This window comes from Patella vulgata, chromosome 9, assembly GCF_932274485.2.
Source record: "Patella vulgata chromosome 9, xgPatVulg1.2, whole genome shotgun sequence".
Lineage (NCBI taxonomy): Eukaryota > Metazoa > Mollusca > Gastropoda > Patellidae > Patella > Patella vulgata.
The window spans coordinates 15,714,832-15,732,563 of NC_065887.2; the positions used below are offsets into that span (position 1 = coordinate 15,714,832).

At 37.5% G+C, this 17,732-nt stretch overlaps 1 protein-coding gene across 4 annotated transcripts in view; it reads right to left on the reverse strand.

Moving 5' to 3' along the window:
- The window catches only part of LOC126832146 (calcitonin gene-related peptide type 1 receptor), a 139,542-nt gene that overhangs the window by 15,214 nt on the left and 106,596 nt on the right, over positions 1-17,732 (reverse strand). For all 4 annotated transcript variants that reach the window (XM_050562847.2, XM_050562842.2, XM_050562846.2 and 1 more), the window contains 3 exons: positions 3,980-4,077; positions 3,019-3,145; positions 419-572 (listed from right to left, as the gene is read on the reverse strand). In XM_050562847.2, coding sequence (XP_050418804.1) covers positions 419-572; positions 3,019-3,145; positions 3,980-4,077 — 379 coding nt within the window. The remainder of the gene's footprint in view (positions 1-418; positions 573-3,018; positions 3,146-3,979; positions 4,078-17,732) is intronic.

Below are 17,732 nucleotides of genomic sequence, written 5' to 3' on the forward strand. Positions count from 1 at the left end.
TAGATGATGTTCACTTCTTGCGGTATTGGTTGGTTGTATTCTTACTGTATAAGGCAGGTCTTCGAATTGAATGAAAGTCGAGATACTGCGATTCGACAAGAGCACTTCATACATCTCAGTTAAAGAGAGAATTGGTCGGGAAACATTGTATTTCCCCGTGATATGGCTGATATTCGTTTATATGAAAGTCGAGATAACAATACAAGACATCCCAATTGGCTGAATTAGAGGAGGAATTGGACGTGAATATTATACTTTCTCCTAGATATGTATGGTCTTCGAGTTAAATGGAAATCGAGAAAACAGGATTCGACAACAGAGTACATCCCAATTGAACATTATATTTCTCCGAGATATATTTCTAATCTTCAAGTTAAATGAAACTCGAGATAGTAATATTCGACAAAAGGGTACTTACTCCATCCTAATACAATACAGCAGATGAGTAGAGTTTTACCAGATCTAAAAGCTTGTACCATTATAGTATGTAAATATACCCCTTCACAAAACATCCACGCAAAATTACATACAGTACAATACTGAGCTATAATATGAAGACCTCTACACCATGTCTAAAAATAAACAGAAATGCTTTAAAATAAAGAAAATTCGTGAGAATAGATTAAAACTGGATTAGGAAAGACAATAAATTCCATCTAACTGTAACCAATTGCGTTGTCAGGTTGATACGGAACACAATTCAAAGACAACGTCTTTACGCGATTGGTCTGAAATGCAGTTTCTTAATTGTCTACCTTCTTTCTAGGCCAATTAGTTACTGTATGACCTAGGCCCTGTTCACAAAAACTAAAATCACTAAAATAGATTTTAACTAAAATCAAAATGAAAGTTTTAATATTTTGCGTTTCACCTTTTTCTTCACTGGCATACGGATTTAAACAAATACGCTTCGGAACTGAAAACTCAATGGGGAGAGTTTCATACGTTGTAGCAATGTTTGCACACGGTCAGACAGTCGTAGAGAGATGAAATAATAATGTCGTAGTTTTATGGTATTTTGGATAACAGAAACTATTTTGTACTGTCACTTACAAACATATAATACTTTTTGGTGTGTTTCGGGAATTTAAAAACCCACCCAATATTTTTAAAAGATGAATAAAAGAAGCCTAGCGATGTAAGGCCTGACTCAAACGACTAATCTAGGCTGTAAATTATTGTCGATTTTCAAAGTATTTAACAGCTGTGAAACTAATCCACCAATTAGCCCATGTTCCCATGCCTAGTTTTGAAATGTCATCCCCAAACACCCTTTCAATTGCCGTTAATAATATCATCACTATTCCAAATAGATCTATATGTCGCACTAAATCCAAAAACTTAGCCCTAATCAGTGTTTGTTTATGTCGTGATTTTAAGTTAGGAGAGGGTGACGGCTGTCTGAAGTTTGGTTAAAATTGTCCCTAAAATAGTTTTGTGAAACACGATATTTTAAGTTCGGATAAAATCTAAGAAACTTAAAATCGTGTTGTGAAACTCATCTATCTTAAGTTAGGGTGAAATTTTAGTTTAAGACGATTTTAAGGAGATTTAAGTTTTTGTGAAACAGGGCCCTGGTCCCTAGTCCTAACTCTCGAAATCTGTTTACGAACTAGAAGGCCACAGAGGACAAAATAATGGAGGATAAGAAATCTTTATAAACCCCAAGTTACGTCATAAGAACGACGCGAGTTGAGTTGATTCATATCTATAACAATTCCCCCAATTTCCATCACGCTGAGCAAAGACAAACACGTGGGCGCATAAATAATAGAACATTATTAGATTGGTCACAATAAAGGATGACATACTGTGTTACGTATGTGCATTTATAAAATAATGATAGAAAGCCCGTGTAGAATGAGATTTATAATAATTTTCCCAATTTCCTCCACCATGCTGTGAAAAGACAAAAAAGTGATCATATATATATATATATCATTAGACCGATTACGTTGGTAACATACTGAGTTACTTAGGTGTGCGTTTATAAAATATGTCACAGATACGACAAATTTATGGGAAATGGTCAGCCGTTAAGGACACACATTGATGAACTAGAATGACTTAAAAAAATCCACAGGTTGCAATTCAACGAATCTAAGATTTAAATAAAAAAATATTTCATTCTCTTTCTAACAGCATTGAATAGCACTAATTGAGGCGTGGGAGTCTTGAGAAATGGGTCTCGGTATCTTACATGTCAAAGAATCAAGCTGAGAAATTGTGATAGTTTTTATAAGTAAGCGATTAATTTCCCCAGCTACCTTTAATCTCGTGGTTGGTGTTTCAAGATATACGACAGTAGCCTGACTTATCGATAACTCAGAACCACAGGAATGAGCAAAACAAAGGAGATTGGTAAGACTTTCATTAAACTCGATGTGGCAATTTCCCAAATAATACTACTGACAACAAATGTCTTTTGTAATGTAATGGCTCTATTTAGGTTGTCTATTGTTATATAGAAGTGGATTAGAACTGCAGACCACCGTATGTTGCCAGGGGTGAAATATTATCCCTATATTTTTCAAAGATTTTTTGTTTGGTACCTAAATTCAATCGCACATAATATACAATGTCTTGGCAGTATAATATACGGTACTGTATTATCGTTATATGTCGTAATTTGGCATATATGTCATCATGTAGTGTAATGTCGTCGTATAGAACTTACAGGTTTATCAACAATAACGTCGCCGTGAAGAACTTACCGGATTCGCAACAATAACGTCGCCACAAAGAACTTACCGGATTAGCAACAATAACGTCGCCGTGAAGAACTTACCGGATTAGCAACAATAACGTTGTCACAAAGAACTTACCGGTTTGGCAACAATAACGTCCAAGAACTTACCGGATTAGCAACAATAATGTCGCCGTGAAGAATTTACCGGATTAGCAACAATAACGTCGCCGTAAAGAACTTACCGGTTTAGCAACAATAACGTCCAAGCAGAATTTACCGGTTTAGCAAAAATAACGTCGCCGTAAAGAACGTCGCCGTGAAGAACTTACCGGATTAGCAACAATAACATCCCCGTGTAGAACAACCATTGTGAAGTATAGGATCCAAGTTATACCAGTAAATAAATAGGAAAAGAAGAGGTTTTTATGGATAGTTATGCGTTCACATCGTAACTGTCTGAAACAAAAACAAAACAAAAACAAATGAATACATGAATTAAATGGGGGTTAACGTCCTACTTTTCCACACCAACCAGCTTAATGAAGCCATGTGTCCGGACAGCAGTTGATTTCGAACTGTTAAGGGCTCATTTAATGAGCTTGCCAGGCCTTCCGTCGTGTACCAATGACAGTGGGGAACCGCGCTGCTAAAGATATTTTTAAATGAGATGGTCCATCTGTTTATGTATGCTAATAAAAGATAAATAATGATGATGACGGATAGCAGCTGCATCAATAGTATCCGATATTTCAAGCTAAATAATAGCGATGTTTTATTTGAGTAAGTCGGTCAAATTTCTCCAAATTTTATCGCATTCCTAACCTTTTCAAATCAAAATACGTAGCTATGGCCCCCTCAGTAACGTCATAAACGCTATTTTAGAAATTAGCGGGATGTTTAAATGGAAGCATCTAAAGGTTGCTTTTAGTTCGTTATTCAAATTATAAAACTAACCATGTATTCTATCTAACTTATTGTCTACAGTGTCTTCGCTTTGATAGATCACTTAGTGTCTCCGCTTTGATACTTTCACCTATCACTTAGTGTCTTCGCGTTAATAGTTTCTCTATCACTTAGTGTCTTTGCTTTAATAGTGTCCCCTATCACATAGTGTCTACAGTGTCCTTGTTTTGGCACCTCGATTAATTTTAATATATCCCTAAATTTTTGTTTGTTGAAACGTTGCAGTGCCATAAACGAAGTGGTTGTATCCGTACCATGTATTCTAGTATTATATTATAAGTCCATTAATCTTTAAATGTTTTCAAGGATTAAACGCTAAATACTTACCTAAATGCAAAGAAAATAACAAGTGAGATGGTGAGTAGAATTAGTGATAAACAATAACCAGCAATAAATACATATATATAACCATTATCTTCATGGGGCTATAATGAAAAACAAATAAACAATCGTATTAGTCACTTAGTCATATAAATGAAATGGGGTTTAACGTCCTATGCCCGAAGCCGGGCATGCGCCATACAGTGCGCAATGGGGGAAATGTTACCCGGTCAGTGGCGCTTCGGCCTACTCTTATATCGACTTCCAACTGCCAAGCGATCTCTTACCTGCACACACATGTGTACACGGACCTCGGTTTTCGTTCCATCCCAACGACATTACGCTGTAACTTGCTAGTCGCTCGGTCCTACATCACTGACAAGGATAAACTTTCTCGGCCACAAGAGACCACAAAAGATTTGATGTGTTCCAACACGCACAGTGGGATAAATCGAACAAAACATTTTCATCATGAATCATCATTATCTACAGAATGATGTTTATTTGCATATTCACAATTCAAAACGCCACAAGATTTATAGAGGATGCTGAGTATGCTTCAGGATAAAATCTGTAGAGATGGATGACCCGCTTCATTTAATGATATCGATGTACATCGGTTACGCAGAACGTTATTTAAGTGACTAATGTACCTACCCATTTTGATAGAAATCTATCAAGCAGTTTGGGAGAAAAGATTGAAAATGTTCGATTGTTTCGAATCCCCGGTTGTACGTGACAAGGAGTAGGGTCGTCTGTCCAACCTCGTGGGTTTTCTCCTGGTCCTCCGATGTCCTACCACTGCTAAAGACCCCTACGCAAAGCAAATTATTGAAATAAAATTGTGTTGGTCCCGAAATGACCTAGTTTGTGTCGAGTGGACGTTAAGCCCCAATTTCTCTCCCTCTCTCTCTCTCTCTCTCTCTCTCTCTCTGTGAAAAGTCTATATTTTCCTGTTTAAGGTATCCCCGCCCTGATTGAGCAGACGACGAACATGTAGAGCGTTAACAATCAGGCAGATGACCGACTGATAGGGGCACCCGATTCAGTATTATTACCCCCTAGCGGTAGAAGATATTAACAAAATAACTCGGTCTATAAGGAGGTAAACAGCACCCCAATTTTACCTTTCGGAAAATTTATGACCTCCATCCTGGTGACATAAAGGTCAACAGGGGAGTTTTTGTTATAGAATCAGTTTACAAGACCCTAACCCTAACCCTAGAGAAACATAGGTCCATCACACACACGGAAGCCTTAAATCCAGGGACAGTCGAGATAACTCCACAAATAGAAAAACAAATATTTCAAGATATTATGGATAACCGAGCCTAAAACATACACGTCATGCCATAAGATACGCATATTCTGGAAAGTGGGCCTTTATGTCCATATGATGGAGATCATAAATTTACCGAACGGTAAACACGGGTTGCTGTTTACTCCTTATAGGCCAATTTATTTCGTTATGATATATCACCTTCTAGGCGGTATAAATATTGAATGGGCGTCAGAGGATATGACAAAAGTCCTTTAAGCCGTTGGCTGTTGAGGAAAAAAATCTTTAAACAATTAAAATCAAAACATTATTAATATTATTAATGACTCTGCTAAACAATACGGAAAATAAACAAGAACGTTTGATTTTAGATCATGCAACGAAATGAATTTCTCATCCCGAAAAAAACCCCCAAATAACTCGAAAACAACTGACGCAAGAAGAAAAGATTATCACCGAATTGAAATGTGATGAACGACATAAGTAATCACTCGGAATAATCGTGATTTTATGCTAAGCCGTTGAAGCTTCTATTTAAATTTCGAGGTCATATTTTTTTGAATCAAGAGATTGTTAGATTGATTACGTGTTGCCAAATAACACAGATAAACAAACAAGTTTTTTTTATTCTAGAAATATCCCAATTATCATTAAAGAACATGTGGGTTGCAGCCATTATTACATATGTGATAGAACTTGTTAAACACATTCCAGATATAATTTTAACACAGAGATCATTGCTACGGTAGATGCGTAACGGGGATTTAAAGAAACGGCAAATGACGTAAAAATGGAAAACACAGGTTATCCTTACAATATACAACTGACTGAAGGAACGAGCGATAAGAGATACACGTTCGAATTTCAGGTCACTGATAATTCCGTGGAAGAGAAAAAAGTTGTTATAGATAAGGGAAACGCAGAAAAATAAAAAAAGGCCCGAGCATTCCCTTGTTTTTATTCATTCTCTACTTAATAGCAACATGATAATGCACGGACTTTTTCTGTGTTTTTTTCGTTTTTGAAGGAATTATCAGTGAACTGAAATTCGACCGTGTATCTGTTATCGGTCGTTACTTCAGTCAGTTATTCTAGGTTCCCACTATCACGATTCGTGCTACGAATGAAATCATAAAATGAGGTCAGTCGTAGCAATCGTGTTGATCGTATCGAAACGTATCCGAACGTATCTGCACGTACCAGATCGTGGATTTAATAGGGACAATCCTACCGTAACGCATCGCATGACAGTGGGAACCTAGCATAGTATATAAAGATAACTCGTGTTTTCCATATTTTGTGTCATTTCCCGTTTCTTCAAATCTTCGTTACGCATTTACCGCAGCAACGATCTCTGTGTTATAATTATATTTGGAATGTGTTTAGCCTTTTCTATTACATATAATCACTGACACCAACATTATCATATAAGTCCACGAAATTAAATTGAGTATATTTTCGTTTTTGTTATAGAAGATAATGGCAAACCAGGAACAGGTGAAAACCAAACATATACAGAAAGCCAGCTGCTTTCAAATACGAATATTCCAATTATCATCGTTAGAGACCCTCCCCCCCTCTCTCTCTCTCTCTCTCTCTCTCGCTCTCTCAACCCTGTCTATAAAATTAAGTTGACCACAATGTCGGAACATATACCGAATCAAATATAAAGCGGTTACGACGGTCTAACATGTTTTCCTTCAGCTGTTACAACAAAGAATTTAGATATAATTTGTCTATTTTCTTTTAAAACGATTATCTCTTGTGTGAGATTGCATGTTTATCAAAATACACCAAATTACGATATAAACACCCACAAATCAACGATTTTAAGATAAGTACATTTACAAAGAATTTAGATATAATTTGTCTATTTTTTTTTAAAACGATTATCTCTTGTGTGAGATTGCATGTTTATCAAAATACACCAAATTACGATATAAACACCCACAAATCAACGATTTTAACATAAGTACATTTACAAAGGATTTAGAAGTCATGCGATAACAGTTTCCACCATGACAGCATAAAGAATCTCTAGAAAGTTACCGAGGAGCTAAAACTAAGACGACTTGCGAAAAACAATTCACCAATAAAAATCTGTACAAAGAAAACAACTTCTATTGAGAGAGAGAGAGAGAGAGAGAGAGAGAGAGTCTTTAACGATGATAATTGTAACATCTTAACTATGACTGTGCTTTACTAGCACATGGTATATATTTTAAAACTCCACGGAAGGCAAGCCTTCTCCTGATCACATACAAGCCTGGGTTCGAAATCACGAAAGTTTGCCAAAAGACAAACCTTATGATCTACAGCAGGTCCACAAGTTCCACGCCAATAAATTTTGGTGTGATTCTTTTTGTTTCTGTTTAGACCAGGAATAGGCCAGAAACTAGTCTCAAAGCGTTTTCTCGCCTTATTGTGCTTCGTGTTGATGTTTGGGCTGACGCTCTTTGAAAAAGTCTAAGGCTAAACCATTGTAATTACGATCGACATGGAACTCGGTATGTTTCCTTGCGCATCGAGTTTTGATATGAATGCACAATTTCAAGATGGCGAGATGACTTCACACTCGATTCCAGTATGGCCCGATGACATCATTATGACGTCAATGGTATGGCCGTATAAAATTGCTTCTATTGTATTGTTCTTATACTCAATATTTAGCTTTAGATGTTATATTTACCATTTGGACTATCTATTGCGCCTGTTTCGTCTTGATCTTATATATCTTTTTATACATTATACATGCCACGCAAAAAAATAATATTGTTCGACTTAACTCTATATGTCATTCCTATTCATGCACATTGCACAATAATCTTGAGGGTATACAAAGAATTATTTTTATACATGATATAGCGACCATGCAAATAATTATGTATCTTTTAAACGTAATTTAATGCAAAACCAATATAAACATACATTTCAAAGTTACACACATACGTCTTTTCATACAGAAAATAAAACTAAAACAAATTATTTCCCGAGCACCTACGGCGTGTACAGGGATTAAACGAACCTATTTATCAAAGAGTTTTAAGTCGGGTGTTTTATCTCAATATGCATCGACGACTCCTAACAAATTTCTTGTTACAGAAATGGTTAGTTTAACTAAGTCTCGCATCTCTTTAGATCAAATATAAATCTTAGATAACATCGTTACATTTATGGAGATGGCCAAACGATCCAGATCGTTTTATCTGCCTGGTTTGCAGGATAGCGAATAAAGCAAATAGTGTGGTGTTAAATCAAGTTGTTTACTGGCAAATCTTTACAAATATTACAGTCGCGTTCTTCATGCCTGACGTAAAGGGTCATTCCGAACATATTGCACGATATGGATAACCTCAGCTGATGAAAAGAATTACGTGCAGTCTATCAGTTAACCAATTACTCGTTCCCTGACATCTGATCAAATTGTATTGACCTACGGGTCAAGCCCCGGTCTTCTATCTTAGACACAATGAGATTGGTTGATTAAATTAAAGCAGTTTATCACGAGAGAGGAAAGAGTTCGGAGTTACAGGAACCGTCGTTTTGATATCCCGACAGTTACATAAAAAAAATCATTCGAACACTGCCTAACATAAATCAAACGAGGAGTCGCTTGAGTAAAGATTAAAACACATTTCTGTGTCTGAATAAATATAGACTCCCATGAATAAATAAGTTCTCAGATTTCACTCGGTCATCAGATACTAGTGATGGAAGCCAATTTAATTATCCCCTTGACTTCTTATAGTGCGGTGGCGGCATGTCAATTTATTTAGGGGTTACGTAGTGAGGAGTCGGCTTCGAAGACATGGGTTAACCTTTCTCGCTGATATATGTACCATGGAGCTTAACCAATGATAAACAATCTTTGCCTTTGAGGATTGTTTTATTCCTACAATATATTTGTAAGTAAAAAATAAATAGTTCTGTTTAAAATGAAAAACTTGGGAAACTGGCCACTTTCAATCATTTTTGGGAGGTGATGGACATTTGTATTAACCAAACTGTATCAGGTTAACTGCGAACCCCGGAATTGTTCAACCTTTTGTTAAATAAAGCAACAGTATTTTCAGAGTTTTCCTTGTAAAGAGGAAACAATAGGGAATTACTTCTCCACATTCATTGAAATCGTTCTGACGTGCCAATTTTTTGGGGCGAAGGATATTCGTTCGGGAGTTACTTTCATCACCCGTTTTCAGATCATAATTTTCAGATCATAAGATATACAACTGAATTATATTTCACATAACATTTTATCTCCATTGACCTGATTAGTTTCGCCCGCAACGAAATCGGAACGCAAATGAACAAAAAGCAACAACTGCAGTGGTGAAAACTGTTGTAATGTTTTACAGACCTCTAAGAAATGGGACTGTTCACACCATTTTGGGAACTGGTCTTGGTGAGTAAGGCGCTGGCTCGATAACTAGGACGTCTCGGGTTCTTTCCCGGTTGTGGTGGTCGAGACTTTCCTGCGTGATTTCCCTTTGTCGGTGGTGCCGGACAAATGGTCTGTCAAGGAACAGCGTCTAGTCGTTCGGTTGGGACAAACAACCAAGGTCCCGTCTACACGTTGGCGTAAAAGAACCATTGACATTTCAAATTCTAAACAAAGAATAGGCTGTCCGTACAAAATTTCTCACATACCACACTTCATTAGGAAGTTAAACTCCATTTTATTTCACGCCATTTTAAAATTTAAGAGGTTGTCTCTAACAAGAATTCGGACTTCTTAAAATCCAATTTTTTTATTGGGCCGAACAATCACTAACGAAGGTTATTTAGTAAACTCGAACACTTTGTCGCTCATATTAGCAAAAATCATTGGACATATTTCTTGGAAATTAGAGTCGAATTGAATAACAATAAAATACTCGAAGAATTATTTCGCGAGCAGCTGGAAACCCACTGCCATTCTAACAATTCAAAGACGCATGATAGGTTTTGAATGGTTTCCGAACAGCGAATAATCACCCCATAATGCCCACTTGGCGGTCATTATACAAATGGTCGCCCTTTTCTATTATCCATTGCCTTTACATTGACGAGATACTAATCGTCGGCATCGTACCATTATTCTCCTAATCACCACGCAGTCCTAAATCAATCAGTCTAGCAAAGAATCTGTTAATAGTTGCTTCGTGGGGCATAAAAGTAGGAGACAAACGGAAATGACGTATTTATTGATGTCTCGATAAAGAGAAGGCTGATTTTTAGCACATTAAAGATGGCGGGTAACGAGTAGTTAAAATCATCAGAGCTGTGAATTGTACTGAATTATTGATGTATTTGTCTGAACCACCCTGACGTTTATTAGTTCTTTAAACATTTTCATTTGTCTTTAGGATTTGAACTTGTGAAAAAAAAGCCATGTAGTTTAGTACAATAGGTAAATAATGACCTGGCAAATAACATCGTCTAGTCCTTCGAATGGGACTAAAAACATAGGTTCGATGCACATATTATCGTTCACGTAAAAGAACCTTTGACAAGTGGAATTCGAAATAATAGCACCGCTGTCCGGGAAAATGTTTTTTTCTGATGAGCACCCTACATGGCGTATGCTCGTCTTCATTAGACCACATGGTCCAACTATATTCTGGCAGCACATAGGTGATGATTTAAACAGGAAATATCAGAGACAGATCTACCAGACTTAAAGGGGATGGTCCACCTATTTCTATATTGTAACAAAATGTGGTTACTTGAGTCATCTTTTAAAAGTTTTCACAAGATGAAACCAGAACTAGAAATTGGAAAGGGGAGAAACAAAACTAACAGCGAATTTCGACATATAAATTCCCCTGAATTACTGACTAAATGAAAATCAGTGTTTTTAAGTTTGGAAACTCCATATTAAAAATGAAATGAAATGGGGTTTACTAGGCTCCTACTGGGCTAATGAAGACAGGCTTACGCCATGCAGTGTGCTATGAGGGCAATTTTTCCAGGACAGCGGCCCTACGGCCTACTCTTACATCGAATTCTAACTGCCAAAGAATCTTTTACGTGCACGCCAATGTGTACACGGGACCTCGGGTTTTCGTCTCTTCCGAACGACTAGGCAGCTGTCATCGCCAGGCCCTCCGTCCTGCACCACTGACAAGGCTAAACCCCGCCCGAAAATCACCATGAACGGGAGCGAACCCGCGACCTCCAGGCTGGAGAGCAAGTGTCTTACTCACTTAGCCACCGTGGCTCCCGACTCCATATTAAACGACCTGACAGTCTTAATGACGCCACTGATGACTTCTTTACTAAAGATGATCGCTTGAAAATGGCACCCATAATATCTAAACGTTGATTTGCCTGCCATCGCATTATGTGTAGGATTCTGTTTATGAAAACTAAAACTAAAATATGATTAAAATCATATAACCGCGCAGGTTCTAGTTCTTGGTCAATGAAAATGTTGCATTCTTAAACTATTTTAGTTGAAGTTTTCTTGAATAAGGGACCTGTTGTTAAAGTACATTAACAGTCGGACCATCTCCAGACTATTTTAAGTATTTCCAAATTATCGAACCGACGCAACGAGGACCCTACACGGCTGCTTATAACTTCATTCTTAATTGGGAAGTTGTGGGTTTGTGGGTTTCGATTTGAAATTATATTCCACAAAACATCTAAATTTTACGCTTAAAATAATACCATTACAAAAGTTAAAGTTACGCCCCGCCCCAACCTAAACTGTGTGCATAATAATTTGGGGGAAACACTACTAAAATCCTAAAACGGCAAACACATGAAAACTAACCAAAGATTTACTATGATATTTCCCACAGATGGAACTGATCGATATATTTCAAAATACAGTGTTGAATTTCGACTAGTCATGATTGGACACGGTATTTGCGATTTAATTTTTCTTTCAAAATATTAAGTTTACCAATTTCAGTTTGACTTAATTAGGTGTGCGAGACCTGCACTGGAATTCAAACAATATCAATGCAAATTTGACAGAAGTTTATCACTGACGATCTAACAAACTATTTTCTTTTTCAGTTCGGACTTGTAATGTCCATTGTTCAACTTTTAGTGTGGATATTTGAAATTAAACATCCGTAACTTTGCTAGCATTGCTAGTTTAACTTATGTCTTGGGAAAGAGGGCGTATATTATACACTGTCCAGGGTCCGAAAAATCCGGCACTGCTACAATGGTCACAGGAACCATTTTCCGTTTCTATTATTTCCTTTATTTTGTTTAACGTAACATAAGCCACAGAGCAGATGGTGCCGTGCGCCATAAAATACGTCAAAACTTGTTGAACTAATCGCGGATCAATACGTTATTCTGGAAGTTATCGCGTTTTTCAAGTTTCTATTTATACGCCCGCGCCGACAATCATTATCTGTGAATACAACCTCTGGCCAAACACAGTTGATGCTTTTAACAATTTTAACAAATATATTCGCTGGAAAGTGGCGTATCTTGGTTACATTTTAATCACGATTTGCTAAAAATCAAATTAGCCAGGCTCACGATGTGTAAATGGTATGTCATTATAGTATCGTTTATACCTTCCGTCGAGGAATTTGTTATTTAGTTTTAAAGGAAGTGTATTTGTGTCCCAGTTCACTTTTTTTATATGAATACCGCCCACATATATTTTTTGTTTAAAGGCGATGGCCCATCAAAGTCTATTTTAGCTAATTGTTTTAATGGACGTCTAACCCATTTCCATAACTTTAATTCGAAGGTGATGGCCCATCTAAGTATATATTCTAGCGATATCTTAATAAGCATAGTAGCGTCTTAGATTAATGGATGTCTAATCTATTTCCATAATTTAATAAGGTCATAAGAAATGAAATGAAAGGGGGGGGGGGTATCGTCCTACTCTTCTGCATCTACAGATAATGAAGACGGCACCCACGTGAAATTATCCGAAAATGAAATAACATCGTCAACATCTCGTTTATTACGTTTCGACTAGGGATTTGGGTTTTCGAGTATTTTAAAGCATGTGCTTTAGATCATAAATTCTTTCATCTATGCTAATATCGTGGTTTCAACCCCATGCTTGTATGTGGCAAGCAGAAGAACATCTTCAATAGAAGGCTTGATCTCGCCTTAACTACGTACATCTTATCAAGCCCTTAACGTAATACCCCGCATATTTTAGCACTAATTTCGATTGGGTTTAAGCCCAGATTGTGATCCTATCAGATTCCTTCGTTAAAAAAATGGTTATGATTATCAAGTCTCGCGCTTCTAGCTAAAATGTCAACATGTGACAATCGAGTTGCAAAGTTCAAGGTTCGATCAATGTCAAGGTTTCTTGAAATTATGGTTGATCAACAAAGGCTGTAAACTTGTCTATTTCTTTTTCTATGGAGGCCGCCATATTTGTTTACAGTGTGTTATGTGCCACGACCTCTGATTGGACAATGCTAATTAGTCACGTGTAAACACAACGAGCGCAAAAACTCGGGAATTGTTCAGTATTGAAGCATCGACCAGATGTTATAAAACTCGCGGTCGTTGCCTTAGGAACATGGCAGAAGAGTTGACTGACTAACCTTGGTTTTCTCCTACTGCTACATACCTCTACGCGCAAACGAATATTGACATACCATATGTTAGTCCCGAAATGACAAAGTTGTAATGACACATACCAAAAACATGTTGAAAATTCAAATAAGTAGGTCATTAAACCCCATTTCATTTCATATCATTTATATCGAATTGGGCCTATACATTATATTATAAAGATGAAATGAAATGGGGGTTAAACGTCCTACTTTTCTGCACCGACCGGGATATTAGGGAACATGGGTTCCACAGAGACAGTTTAGGCATACGCTTATGGATGGAAATAAAATAAAACAGGGTTTAACGTCCGACTTTACCGTGCCTATATACGGCAATCGCTTTTTAGTGTGCTATGGGGACCAATTTCTCCCGAACAGCGATGTTTCTACCTGACCTTCGTTCAATTCAAACCACCAAGGGTTCTTTTTCGTACACGTCAACGTGTACAGAGAATCTCAGTTGTTTCGTCCATCCGAACAACTAGACGATGTTCCTTGCCAGGAATGTTTCCGAAGAACTTTCTCAGCCAATACCGGAACCCATTTCATTTTAGTTTCGAGTTGACACCAATGCGGAGGGGGGAAAGTCAATAGTTTATAAACGCAACAATTCAATTCTTCTAATACTACACGTAACAGGTAACGGTGGTAACATTCCATGTGCTGCGGATATAACTGTCATAATTATATCGCCACTGCAACCACACTTATTGCCATTCAAATGATATACTACTCCCCATCGAGACATTAGTATGCATTACTGGCATCGCATATGCAGTATAATCAATCCGTTCATAATCTTAGGTCAACCCTGGTTCAATTGGAAATACGGTAATATTTAAGTGGAGTTATCACTCACACCATGGAAATATATAAACGCAAATGAACCATATCTGTAAGCGGATTATTAAGAGCTCTAATGGTGCGCATCATTGCAACGGAAACGGATATCAACTTTTACCTTGTTCACGATACGAAGCAAGGTCGCCTGCCTTAACTCGTTGATTATCTCCTAGTTCTTAGGTTTGGCACAATTGCTAAAGATCCCGGCGCCCAGAGTATTACTGAAATTCAGACATACGTTAAAGGAGCTGAATCGCTAACATTTGGGATCTAGAAATTGACAAAAGTGGGTCGCAACTCATATAATACTGTAATATGAATGTATATAAACTGATTTACATTCAATGGTTTCCGTTTTTACTCCAATTTCAAATCAGTTATGTTCAGCGAAATAAGCCAGCAGTCTCAATCGAGTGCAAATTTCTAGCGTCTGGTTATTCCAGTCTACATACGCCGTTTGATTTGGTGCAATGTGTCTAGCCTCGTCCCTCGAGTCTCTTGTTACAACTGTGGCTGAAGCGCATTATGGTACACGATTCGTGTACCAATGGTAAAATGTTTATTTTGTCTTACATATTGGATATCAAACGCCCATCTTTTTCCGGTAAGATCACAACATCAATGTTGATTTAATTTGACAAATAAATCGTGTTTTCAATGTTGAAGATTTTGGATGATATTGAGTTAGAGACTTAGCTACTTTAAGCCTATAGTGTTGATAAATAGTGCCCTTATTTGCTAACTAAATAAAGTCTGAATTTCTTGTCTTACGGGTTGCGCACTTTTGAAACAATTTTAATATTAGATAAAATAAAGGTTGTATTTCTCCTGTAAAGACACAATGGACATTTAACGTTACAGACTACAAATTTGTGAAAGTTGAATCTCTAATAAGAACATCAGTCCAAAAATGAAAGAATTCCCTTCAGTATTTACAAAGTCGTATTCATTGCCCGAGCGTAACAAGTTGCTGCCAACATTTATCTGTAGCGGAATAACTTGATGGACCTAGTTTAAATCTGACTGAATCCACGCGGGGTGATTATCTAGCGTTGTCTTTAATGTTATATTCTTAATAAATGTTAAATAATCAATCTGAGCCGTGAATAAAATGATATTTTAGCGAAAATACAAATTGTGTATTAGAACTTTCAGGTGATTGCACCTCTAAACCAGTGTCTAACGACATGGTGTCTAAACTGTACTTCAACAATATGTTCATAAAATCTCTATATTTGTCCTTCATAAACCAAGTTACAACGGAAATTTATTGGCATATTCTAATTTCGCGAGACAGATTAAAAAACCTCCAGGACAAGCAAACAACTTATTGCCATTTTGGTCAAAATTGTTCATAAAGCTCTACTTCTCCGGTATAGTAGGGTCTTTGATCTAGACCACTTTTGCTGAAAAATGTCTGTGACTCCAAACACTGTACTAAAAGATGCAATAATGTCTAGCCTCCGGCTTAATATCACGTCGAGCTCCTAATAATTAATATACCATTTTTACAGACCGGAACTATGCGATAAACATGAGAGAATTATGTATATTTTGTTTGTTAGTCCCTGAGGATTCCTGGCTATTGTTTTCCGAAGCGAAACTACACGGAACATATCTTCCAGTAAAGCCCCCATCACATCCAAATAGTTCTCACTACGTTCTGAAAAAATCTTGCGAAACAGGCCCAAACTGTATGCGAACGGAGTGAACGTAGTACGTAGCAACTGTTTACGATCTGTTTAAGAACTTCATGGACGGGCTTGGACTGGCTTAAACGGGAAGGTTGCCGTTAAATGTTTAATATTTTTCCCGTCCTACAATTAGACAGGGTGACAACACAACAAAAACGCGATGGATGTACCATTAACGGATTTGCCGTACAATGAACGAAATTGCTGTATTTACTTCGATCTAACTAGGGACGTGTCGCAACCTGGTTAGGCCGAGAATCAATTAGCGGTTTACTTCAGGGACTTCTGCCGCTTTCCATTATCTACAGCAACTTGGGCCTGATTTGGCTGGCCCTGAGAGGAGCTGGAGCTCGGGGAGTACTAGTGGTTACTTTTCCACGAGCCATGTTTCTGGCACTTCTCTTTGGAGGTATGATAAAATACAGAAGGCAAATGCAGTACTATATTTGAATGTCTTGGTTTAGACAATGTGTTATTCAATAACTGGATTGAACAACAGGCAAAGGCCCTAAGTTCTCTCCAATGTCTTCATCTGCACAGGTTTTAGCGTTGAACGGGAAAGAGGAATGGCAAGAACTGGCTGGGATTTTTTTCCAGGACGGGATTGAACACGCAATAGGAGCGCGTTCGAACGCACTAAGAATGAGTTGAACTGTATCTGAACGGGGTGTTCGTGTAACAAACTAGTTAGACCTAGTTAGAACCAGTTGCGGACGTATTTGTAACGAGGTAGACCTAGTTGCGAACGGATTTAAACTGACTACGGATGAACTTAGACTGCTTGGAAATGGCAAGTTTACCCGATCTGAACTTGATTTGAACCGACTGTGAACGGGGTACAGAAGAGATAGACGTATTGGGGACTGTTTATGAACGAACTATTATAGACATTAATAACATATTATACCCCGGCCACAACCAGTTTTACGATTTTTTAGGAGACCAAGGTAGAGCGTTTTTGAGAACTTGTTTGAAATACCATGATTCATTTCACTGCGCAGACTCATATTTCAGTTATCCGGATGTGGCGAAAGTGGAAATTGGAAGTGGTACCGACACTTGTTTCAATATGTACTAAAAGCTTTACTGTGACATCCTGAGGGCGGATGGGTTAACCCAGAATATAGGAGAGATTATTTTCCATTGGAGATATAGGACCGGATAATCTTAGCGTGATAAATCAGAGCTACATATCTACAATGGTCTAGTTTCTATACTTTTAATTGGTTCTTTTTGGCAAACTTAAATTTCAACCACCGAGTGGTCTTCCAATATATTGTGAACAGTTGATCTTAAATTCCCGAAGGGCAGGTGTGTGTGTGTGTGTGGGGGGGGGGGTGAATCGCTGTAGATTTGGTGTTATTGCTGCCGCGAGACATCTAAAACAATCATAACCATACTACAGT